Genomic DNA, 12129 nt, shown 5'->3' with positions numbered 1-12129 from the left:
GTGGTTGGTGGTTGCCTAACGCAGCAAGGATGAGAGCCCTTCAACGCAAAATAAGAAGAGGTATGGCGACAATGGGTCGCCCTGCTTAATGCCTCTTGAGGGAGTAATATATCCACACGACTTGCCGTTAACGATGACTGAATATGAGGCAGGACGCACTGTCGCCATTGCAAGTTCCACCCATTGCCCTGGGAAACCTAATCTTATCATGATATTCTCAAGGAAATTCCATTCCACTTGATCATAGGCTTTGCTAATGTCAAGCTTGACTGCCATGTGCCCAACCTTCCCACGTCTTCTATTCTGCATCGTGTGCACCATTTCGAGGGCAACCGTGATATTGTCAGTGATCAGCCTATTCGGAACAAAGGCACTCTTGGAGTCGGAGATAACACATGGTAGCATGGATTTCACCTGATTTGCTAGGACCTTGGAGATCAGTCTTGATATTATATTTCCCAAACTAATGGGGCGATACTTCGTGATATTCTGTGGGTTAGTCTTTTTGGGAATAAGAACTATATGTGTATAGTTCATTTTGTGCAAATATCTCCTCGAGTGCAAAACCGACAAAACCGTCTCAGTGACGTCATGCCCCACAATGTGCCAAAATTTTTGGAAGAAGAAAGGAGACATACCATCCGGGTAGGGTGCCTTAGAGGGGTGCATTTGGAAAAGGGTTGTTCTAACTTCCTCCGCCGTGTATGGGTAAACCGAATTCCTTGCCATTTCTCTAGTGACCACCCTGTCCACAGAGGCCAGCACATCGTCCATGTTGAGGTTATTCGAGGCAGTGAACAATCTCTTAAAATATTCTTCTGCTATGCCTGCTATCTCCCCTGTGTCCGTACACCACCTCCCATTTGTATCATGTAGACCTTCGATAGTATTCTTATGCTGCCTTTGGCTCGCACGTTGGTGGAAAAACTTGGTATTCTTGTCACTAGCCGAAAGCCAGATGGAACGAGAGCGTTGACACCAGAACACTTCTTCATGGTGCAATAGTTTGTTTATCTCTTTTATGAATTCATGAATCCTGTCCAAATTTTCCCCGTACCCCGCAGACATTAGCTCCTCCAACTCTCCCTGCTTAGCATTAATACGATCTCAGGTGTTACTGAAAGTGCTTCTACTCTACTCAACCAGGTCCATCCTACAGCGTTTAATCTTCTCATAAGCGGAACATAGGGCTACCAGTAGGTTGGGTTCGAGCCCAAGAGTTCCTAACCCGATCCACACACTCAGGGTGAGTCACCCACTTTTCTTCAAATCGTTGTATTTTTTTTTCTGCGGCGGTGACTTGTAAAAGTGGACTCATTGTTCAACAGAATGGGGTCATGGTCTGAGTAGGCTGTTGCCGTGTGAAAAACCTTGGTTTGCGGGTAGAGCTCTCTCCATTCTTCTAATGCATAGGCTCGATCAAGACACATTGCTCTGCCCAGGCATCCCTACGCCTCCCATTTCTCCAAGTGTACATGTATCCTTGAAAGCCTAAATCCACGAACCCACAGTGTAGAAGAGTGCTTTGAAAGTGCTGCATGGGTCGAAGCGGTTTGGGGATTCGGCCGTTCCTCTCCTCAGAGCAAAGTATTTCATTAAAATCGCCTATGCACATCCATGGAAGTGAATCTTGTGCCCATAGATGCCTAAGCAATCTCCATGTCTCAACTTTCAGCCTCTCTTCAGGGTGGCCATACACACCTGTCATCCTCCACAATGCATGCATGGGGGAAGAAACATGCACGTCAATGTGGTTGGGAGAATATGTTTGAGTATCCACCACCACTTCGCTCTTCCAAAGCAGTGCGAGCCCACCACTTCGCCTCACACTAGGCACCACCAGCATTGAGGGAAAATCGAACTCTACTTTTATGGGTTGCATCTCACTCACTGACAACTTTGTTTCCATTAGAAACAAAATCGTGGATCCTTTTTTTCTTACCAGGTCAGTAAGTACCTGAATTGCTTGGCGGTTCCCAAGCCCCTGGCAGTTCCAACTCATGATAATCATGGCGACCGGCAGGGATGGGATGCAACCGCCGCCATTGGCAGAGGTGGTTTAGTAGTTTCTGCCAAAACCTTGTGCCTTTTAGTTTTCTCCATGTTTGTTTCGAACTCATTCTTCTAGTGGTCCTGACTTCCTCTTTTGTTCCCTACTTGAACCTATGGGTCTAGTGGTACTTTTCTTATTTTTGTATTTTGGGTCCGTGTAGGTTTTTTCCACGTAGTTGCCATATTTGTGTTATTACCACTAGGCCCTGTGTCCCATGCAAAACTACATAAGGTGGCAGGAGGAGTAAAAGGAGTCACGTGACCCTCATTTAATTTACCCCTGTCCAGCCTATATGAAATGGGCATGCTTATCAGGTTCTCCGCTGGGAATTGCAGCACCTTTTCCTGCTAGTGCGAGTTGTCTTGTGGATGGCAAGGATGTATTGGTGTAAGGTCCACCTCCGTGGGGTTGAGCTTCAAGGTGCCAGTGTTCGTTGAAATCTTTTTCGTGATTTGCGGCTGCAAGATGTCCATAGCAGGACCTGTCTTGTTCACTTTATAGCTTTCGACAGTGGGGTCCACGTCAACCCCTATTGAGGGCGGGATTCCCGTAAGCTGTGCATGGGGCGGCGATGTTGGAGTTCGGCGAGGCGGGCTGTCAGTTCTTCCCGATGAGCCGCTGGTCTGAGTTTTGGTACTTGCACGTAGCCAATCGCTGTATGGTCTGTCATCAGTGGTTCCGTCGAATGGGTGGGGGCACCGGGCTGCTTCATGGCCCACTCTACCACACTGGAAGCACAGATCCACATGCCTCTCATATATGTACGCCACCTTAACTCGGTCGCCTTCTGAACTTACAATCTGGCCACCCCTTCGTATCGATTTATCGAGCACAACTTCTACACAGATATGCAGGAAGCGAGCTTGGTCTGAGGCAAGTGCTCGGCAGTCCACCTCCACCACCGACCCGATCCCCCATCCGATGTCCCACCCCACCTCTTCGTTGATAAGGTCAAACGGTAGGCCCCACACCTGAACCCACATCGGCAAGCTTCCGAAACTTACCATTCTAGCTATCAGGCCTTTCTCCCATCTCTATAAGGCCAGGATATTGTTATCGAAAATCCACGGACCATTATCCTAAATCCATTGCAGTTGGCTCTCCAAGGAGAACTTAAACTAAAGCAGCCCGTCCCCCACGTCAACTATCTTCAGATCGCTTTCAAGTTTCCACACCGAGCGTAGGAGATTTTTTGCAGCTTTCAGGTTTAGAGGGCGTGTATTCAGGAACTTTCCAATGAGGCTGAGGGAATATTCTTCAAGGATTTTCTCTTTGTGTATCGCTCGAATTGTAATAGGTTGGTCCTCTTCAGGTTTGAGAGTGATGCGTTGGATTCGTTCAATGAAGTCTGAGTCCATCTATGGAGTGAGGGAATAGGAGGAGATGATGTGTAAGGAGGAAAGTGAGACGAAACCCACTTCTCGGTTTCCTTGAAATATCGCTACACAAGGAAGGAGAGGGAGAGACTCACCGTTGGTGAGAGGAAAAGTAGCTTGGTTTTGTTGCTTGATTTGATATATTCTGTTCATGCGTTCTTGAATTGTTTCAGTTCAACCGAATCATAAGTATTTAATTGTATAAGAACAATAAATTATGAAATATATAATTTCTTAGATCACAAAGAATTTCATATCGATATAGGGAAACACCCCGATGCCCTAGTATTTACATTATTGACTTAAATCAGTTATCATTGTTATTCTTGTTTACAATTACCAGGCAAAAATTATTCTTCATCTTCACCAAATTGTTGTTTAATTATATTGTCTTTGAATTTACCTTGCTCCTTGTGGTTTAACCTCGGTACTCCAAGAATTATATTGCTATGATCTCTTGTACTTGGGACTGAGCAAGCAAACCCTTTAGCGGATTTGAGAATTGCATCTATTCACGTGGGTTAGAAAGAGCCGTTGGAGAAAAAAGCTTTTGACAATGTAACCAATGGGCCGCGGGGCATGTGTACAAGTAAGGGTAAGAGAAAAGCCCATTTTGAATTGGGCTTGAGCCTATTGTCAAAAGAAAAGGTGAATGGCAAGGATGTGAGGAGCACGAGCTTAGGGCATGACAACTTGGAGGAAGTGGGCCAATTTACTTATGGTACATTGAAAGCAAAGCTCAATTCCAACTCAGTGAAAGGCAAGAAGGACTTTACAAGGAGTAGGGCTACTCACCTTAGCTCATCCCAGTCTAGCCGCACATGAGAAAACAAAAACTCCAACACTAAGTGGACTCTCAACATCGCTACAATTCAATCTGGCAAGAATAGAGGTTTCACGTTTGGAAACAACCCAGGGAATGAGATGGGCGATCAACATGGACGGCGAGATTATGGTGATTCCACGAGTGGTCATAGAAGAGATAAGAGCCCACCCCACCCACACTATGAGGTGGTTTAGTCCGAAGCTCTGGCAGGAATAGAAGCTGGTTTTCCCACTGACACCGACAACCTCAACGCTGGGTTTTCTAAACCTGACAGACCCGGCTTGGGGAAAAATGGTCGAACCATGGTGGAAGTTTCTGTCAGACACACCGAGGCCGGAGGAGGAAAGAACATCGGTCTGGAATCTTATTCCTCAAATATCGGCGAGCCCAATGCTGTGCGAGATGATACCATAGGAGAATTTGACCGCGAGGAGGATGATGGAGAACCAATCCATAGCAACGGCTTTCATGGGAAACCGACACGCCACAAAGCTTCTGAAAGTCTTCCAACCCATCACAGAGTTCAACATTCACTTAATAGCCATGGAGAAAATGATGGGTGTGTTGGAGCATTGTGTGACATTGATGCCGGGCAAAGTCCAGATGACGGAGATGGTATGGATGGCCGGATGGAATTCGATGGAAGAAACGAGATTACTCCTTCCATTTGATGAGTTTCCAACCCCTAATCATTGTTTAGTGATGAATATTATAGCCAAGAATTGTAGAGGAGCTTTAAACCCCCTTTTCAAAATCATGTTCAGGCGCTGGTTCATAATCACGACCTGGCTATTATGATTGTCATGGAAACCTGCATTGGCGGTGATAGAGCTAGGGACATCACGGATAGGATACCATTCGATGGGGCCATTCACACAAACATGATTGGTTTTGTTGGTGGTCTTTAGCTTCTTTGGAATTCAGACAAAGTTCAGATCACCCAATTAGCTCTGTCAAAACAAGAGGTTCACGTCCGGGTAAAGGTAACCTCTTCTACCTTTGAATTTATTGTTTCAACTATTTATGCTAGCCCTAGATTTCATGAAAGATATATACTGTGGAATAATTTAAAAAATGTGGCTATTCTGCATACGAAACCTTGGATAATTGCTAGAGATTTTAATGAAGTGCTTGCTGATGGGGATAAATTTAGGGGTAGAGCTATTAATTCTAATAGGTCGTTACTTTTCAAAGATTGTCTTAATTATTACAACATGATAGACATGGGGTTCACTAGGCCTCGATTCACTTGGACGAATAGACGTAATATAAATGCTCTTGTCAAAGAAAGAATTGACCAGTTTTTGGCAAACCCAAGCTGGTGTTTCTGCTCACCCCAATGCAAGGGTGACCCACCTTACAAGATGCATGTCTAATCATTGCCCTGTGCTCCTTGAATCCAATCTGAGTAATGGGGTTCATCTTCCCAGGCCATTTAAGTTTCAGAGTTTTTGGTTATCAAATCTATCTTTTCCTGGGATTGTTTCAGAATCTTGGAGCCGATCCGGCCCTTTTCAAGTTGCTATTGATTGTTTCTCTAGGAAAGCTTCGGAGTGGAATAGGAATCACTTTGGAAATATTTTTAGGAGAAAGAGGAGAGTTTTGGCCCGACTAAATGGGATTCAAAAAGCATTGGCAGATAATCCCTCACATTCCTTGATTGAAATGGAGAAAACTTTGTACAAAGAATTAAATGTTCTTTTGTGTCAAGAAGAGGAGTTATGGGTGCAAAAGTCTTGCATTAACTGGATGATTGAGGGTGACCGAAACATTTCTTTTCATCATATGTCTACAATTGTGAGGCGAAGACGCAATCGAATTTCTTGCATTAAGAATGATATGGGAGAATGGATCCATATTGAGTTTGGGGCTATGAATTACATTAGATAAGGGTTTAGCAAGTTATTTACAATCTCCCTTGATGCCTCCCCTCTCCACCCTCCTCCCCCCTCCAGGTGGTAATTTGTTTTATCTGAGGAGGATAAAGGTAGCCTTAACATGTCAGTTTTAGAGGTTGAAATCAAAGAGGGTTTGTGGGCTTTGAAGCCGTACAAAGCCCTAGGTCTAGATGGCCTCCATGTGGGATTCTTCCAAAGGTTTTGGCTCATTGTGAGGGAATCAATAACAAGTGAAGTGGTGAAGATTTTTTATGGGAGTAAAATGCCTGAATACCTCAATAGGACCAATATTGTTTTGATCCCAAAAATAGCTGGCTCGAAAAGTTTGGGGAATTATCGGCCCATTAGTCTCTGTAATACTGTGTATAAGATTGTCACTATGATCATTGTAGCCAAACTGAGGCCGCACCTTGATAAGTTGGTTTGACCCCTCCAAGCTGCTTTTGTCCCGAGAAGGAGAAGTGTAGACAATGCTGTTGTGGTCCAGGAGTTGATTCACACTATTAGCAATAAAAAGGGATGGGGAGGCTACATGGAAATTAAAATGGACTTAGAGAAGGCTTATGATAAAATTGAATGGAGCTTCATTACAGAAGTGTTGGTTAATGCTAATCTGCCCCACAATCTGGTGAACCTTATTATGAGTTACATGTCTTCAATATCCACATCTATCCTATTTAATGGTGGAAGTGTTGAGCCCATTTTTCCTTCATGTGGACTTAGGCAAGGTGACTCTCTATCACCCTATCTCTTTATACTTTGTATGGAAGTCCTTGGCATCTCATTGAAGCAAAGTGTAGTGATAAGAGCTAGATTCCTGTCAAAAGCTCTCAAAGTGGGATGGTGTTCTCTCACTTGTTTTTTACGAATGATTTGGTCCTTTTTGCGAAGGCGGACCATGTGAATTGTTCCACAATAAGGGATGTGCTTGATAGCTTTTGTCCTCACTCGGGACAATCCATTAGTGAGAGCAAGTCTAGAGTTTATTTCTCCCCAAACATAGATGTGGATACAAGAGAATCTTTGTGTGACATTTTGGGGATCCGGTCAACTCCAAACCTTGGAAAGTACCTTGGATTTCCTATAAAGCATTGTGGAGGTAACAACCAAGACCTAAACTTCATTTTGGAAAGGGTGAAGCAAAAGTTGGCGAGTTGGGAAGCCAATCTATTATCCCTTGCAGGTAGAACGGTACTCATTCAAGCCTCTACATCCACCATTCCTGCATATTTCATGCAATGCATGGCCTTCCCAAAGAAGTTGCTGGATGATATTGATAGAGTTAATCGCAACTTCCTTTGGGGATCGTCGAAATCTTCAAGAATAACTCATTGGGTGGGTTGGCACAAAGTGACAAAATCTAAAGAGAAAGGGGGCCTTGGAATTCAATCCGCAAGGGGAAGGAATCAAGCTCTTCTTGCTAAGCTTAATTGGAGATTCCGGATGGAAAAGAATGCCTTGTGGGCAAAGGTGTTAAGAAGCAAATATTGCACTAGTCGGAGGTTAAATGCTAGAAACAAGGACAAGCTCCCTTGTTCAAGAGTTTGACAAGCTATACAAAAGGGTAGTGAGGTCTTCAACAAGGGCATACGTTGGATTTTAGGGCGAAATAGCAATCTAAGCCTTTGGTATGAAAAATGGGCTACAAAGGTCCCTTTAAGGGATATAATCCAAGGTCCTCTTGTCGAAGAAGAAGAGAGGCTAAGAGTAAAGGATGTGTTTAGACCGCATGGATGGGATTGGTCAAAAATCTCTTTCCAACTTTCTAATAATATTCTCATGGAAGTTAATCCCTATTCTATGAGATCATCACTTGAGGAAGATAGGCTGATTTGGAATGGAGATGATCAAGGAGATTTTGAACTAAAATCAGCTTATACAATAGCCACAAGGTGCAGCGAGGAGGAAGAGGACTTTATGGGTTATTGGGTTTGGAAGGTGGATTCTTTACCTCGGATTAAGGCATTCATGTGGCAATGCTTGCATAATAGCATTGGTGTGGGGGATTGCCTTGTGACAAGGCACCTTAGTGAGTCCGATAGATGCCCTCTTTGCCAAGGGGAAGCCGAGACAATCATCTATAGGCTTAGGGACTGTGAGATAGCAAAAACTATTTGGAATAGGTTGGGAGTGTTGTCAAACAGCAGCCTTTTTGAGGATAATCTCCACACTTGGCTTGAAAAAAATGGTAAAGATAATAATTGTAGAGTGAACAATCAGCCACTATGGAGATTTGTTTTTCCTTTTGTCATTTGGTTGTTGTGGAAACAAAGGAATAATGTTGTGTTCAGAGGCCAACACATTCGGTATGATGTTCACAGTGAAGCTATTTTCCTTGCTTTTGAATTTTTGCATTGTGCCTTAAATCCCAGCCTCTCGGGTAGCAAAAAAATTATACATGTCAGATGGGAGAAACCTTCGCTTGGCTGGGTTCGTCTAAACACCGATGGATCAGCCTTAGGAAATTCGGGACGAGCTAGCTGTAGTGGAATCATTCGGAATGAGCATGGAGATTGGTTAGGAGGATTCTCTAGGAGCATCGGGATTACTACTAGTTTTATAGCAGAGCTTTGGGCTCTTCGTGACGGCCTTAACCTGTGTCTTAATATGCATTTTCTTGCTGTTGATATTCAGATTGATGTGAGAGCTATTGTTGATGTTGTTTGTAATTCTTCTTATGCTAACTGGGTTGTTATGCCTAGTGTTGATGATTTCCTAGCTAGCCCAAGTCTGGATCAGGCATTGCTATCGTGAAGCAAATTATTATGCTGATTTTTTAGCTAAAACAGGTGCAATGCAAGCAAGTTGTTTTATTTTGTATCAAGACTTGCCTATGGGTCTGCTTGAGCTTATAAGATTGGGCAAAGATGGAATGTTTTGTAACAGGGTTATCCCTGAACCTGCTACTTCTCTTTAGTTTTGGTTAATGAATTTCCTCTTTACCCAAAAAAAAAAACTATAATATAATTTATATGCTTATGATCTAAGAATCAATTATTTAACATGATTAGACCTGATTTTCATAGTGGTGGTAAAAGATCTCGATAAATCGTCGTCTATAATAGTCCATCCTTAGCTAATACTGTAATAGTTTTGCCTTAGAAATTCCCAAGAAAATAAATAAATCAAGAGTTTGAGTTGGATCACATTATTGGGATCATTCATAGGGAGTCAAATGAAAGCTCCAGCAGAAAGGTAAAGAGAATTACGCAACATTTTAGACACAGCTGAAGCGAACAGAAAGCAAAACAAAAGGCCATAGAGATTTGTTTATGTAAGTATATAGGAGTAGTTTAAAATAATGTAAATAGTAACAATATATACTCCACAATCAGAAGATGATTCCAAATTCTGGGTCAAATTTGTCGATAGAATCGTATTTTCACTCACAAAGGAAGGGAAATCATGGTCAATTCTATAAACCCCATCAATTTTCTAGATTATTTTAAATACGAGCATGCCTTATAAAACTCAAATTCTTGTGGGTTCTAGTTAGTTTAACCGGTAAAGTCTCTAATGATTGAATAAGAGATCTAGCTATTTGGGATTTAATCTCCGCCTATAAAAAAAACTGATTATTTTGGTATGATGATAAAGGGTTATCATTAGAAGCGAACGTCATAGGTTGAAACTCTCTCCAAAAAAAAAAACTCAAATTCTTATGTGAGTTTAAATAAAATATCAAAGGTTCAAATCTTGACTTAATTATAAAAATAAAGGAAATAAATATTCAAATTATTATGTCCTTTTCAATAAGAAAAACTGTGGTAATAAAGGTAGTGATTCTAACTCACATCTTGTTCTTTTCAATATTTATTTCTGAGACCAATAGTATTTATTTCTTATAATTTAATATTTTGCTTTTCTAATAAATTAGCCGTAGAATTTGGTGTTTTATGTAGTTATATATAAAATTTTATTTTGGCCAAAAAGTTTTACAACTTCCTTTTTAGGTCTTTGTCATGAAAAAAAAATGAAAATCATTTCGTCAACTTAATGCTAAAGTACATGTTTATATTTAGTTTCTCTTTTTTAAGAATATAATTTTATCTTTCTTTGAGAGATTTATAACACTAAGAAATTATAAATATAATAATATATTTACATGAGAGCTACAGAAATATAGACTTCATTTTTTTTTTAATAATTCAATAGTTAGGAGATAGGAATTTGAACCCTAGACGTTTTCGTTGAAAATAACAGAAAGTGTTAATTAAGTTACAAAACTCTTGGTAAACCTCATTTATTTTAATCCTTACATGATGTAACACAAAATCATGTCAGGACATTTGTATATCTAATTACAATGACTACCAATACACGGTTTGGCTCATTTTAACCAAAAATTAAAAATAAAATCAGAACAATGTTAGTGGTATATAATTTTTCATGTCTTTGTAAAGATTTCAAGAGGAATTTAAGAGTAATGTTAATGAAAGCAACTCTCACGGCTTCCTCTCATTTAGGAGCAATATGATAATTTATCAGAGCCTTGTACCTCTTAGTATAGTTTGGTCTTCTCTGTTAGGAGAACCAAAATTTGAATATCTATCCTTATTATTATAACTATCAAATTATCAAGAAATAAAGTACATCTTGTTAGGACATATGTGATTCATGTTAGGAACATATGTCATCATGTATTGGCTTATCCTTTGACAAAACACACTTTACTTGTATTTGGGTAGATCTAGGATGTGTTTAATGTTTCAAGGAACAAGGTCTCAAGTTTAAGTGCTAAAGCCATGCAAGTTTGTCCAAGAATCAAGTGATGAAGTGTTGGTTTTTAAAACTCGACAACTAGTATCTATCAAGATTTAAAAAGCTGTCTGAGCACGAAGCTTGACAGCTGCTCGATAGATAGGGTATCTATCGAGAATTATGAAATTTTCAGTTCTGATTTCATGTCAATCTGTGAGTATGTGTTTGGGTTTTCTTTTCTCACAACCCTAGACATATATAAGGATTATTTTAAGGGCCATCAAAGGTTACATAGTTGCGCGAGTATAGAGCAAAGTCTTATTCATGCAAATTGTGACCGGAGACAAAATTTGCCCCAGTTCTTCTTTTTCTTGAAGAAGCTGCTGTGTTTGTACACCGTAGGGTTTTGTAACCAAGCAACTTCGTGATCTTCATTGTCTAGATGAACTAAAAAACTTTGCAGCCAACATTCTTCTCAAGTTGGTGATCAAGTCGCGTATTGGGATCCGCACATCTATTGGTTAGTTAAGTACTGGGAGCCGTGCATTAAAAGGAGAGATTATCACTACAGAACAAGTCCAATTTGATATTAGGGTAAGGGTTCAACTGTAGGTTGGTATAAGGTACTGAGATTCATTTTTGTAACCGCTTGTTGTGATAATAATGAATTCTTGGGAATGGTGACCTTAAAATCACTTGGTGGGGTTTTTGCTTCGGAGGTTTTCCCCATTCGTAAACAAATCACCATGTCAACTTTATTTTCCATTGCATTTTATTTTAGTTGGTGATTTGTTTGTGCTACCACGTACATTGCATGTTAATTTGATTAATTAATAAACTTGGGTAATTAATTAATTAATTTATCACAATGGGTCAGTACGTTTTTGGCCTATCACATCTAGGTTCTTTTTAGAAAAATATATATTTAGAGTTAGATACACACAAAATTTCACAATTTTTTTTTTCAAAATGGTTGATGTGACATTTTTTTTATTGGTGTATAATAAAAGTTTGTGGTGAACTCTTATGAAAATAATGTTACTTCAATCAAAACTTACTAAGTTGTGAAAAAATTGTTTATAAAAAAAAAAGTGTGAAAAAGATTGTATAAAGTTGTGTCACTAACCTTGCTAGTTAGTAAAAGCATATTTCGTAGGTTCCAGTTAACTCAATTGATAAAGTTTCTAATAGTTGAATAAAAATTCTGAGATTCAATTCCCACCTACATCAAAAATCAATTAGTATCTTGGTCTGATGATAAAGAACTATCATCAA

At 40.4% G+C, this 12129-nt stretch overlaps 1 protein-coding gene across 1 annotated transcript; it reads left to right on the top strand.

The window, feature by feature from the left end:
* The first annotated feature begins 5527 nt into the window (after nt 1-5527).
* On the top strand, nt 5528-6145 carry LOC142635672 (uncharacterized). Its single transcript, XM_075809794.1, has one exon. The coding sequence runs from the start codon at nt 5528-5530 to the stop codon at nt 6143-6145; it is 618 nt and encodes a 205-aa protein (XP_075665909.1).
* The last annotated feature ends 5984 nt before the right edge of the window (nt 6146-12129 follow it).

This window comes from Castanea sativa, chromosome 5 (assembly GCF_040712315.1).
Source record: "Castanea sativa cultivar Marrone di Chiusa Pesio chromosome 5, ASM4071231v1".
Classification (NCBI taxonomy): Eukaryota; Viridiplantae; Streptophyta; class Magnoliopsida; order Fagales; family Fagaceae; genus Castanea; species Castanea sativa.
The sequence above is the reverse complement of the archived record's forward strand: the minus strand, read 5'-3'. Positions and strand labels throughout refer to the sequence as shown.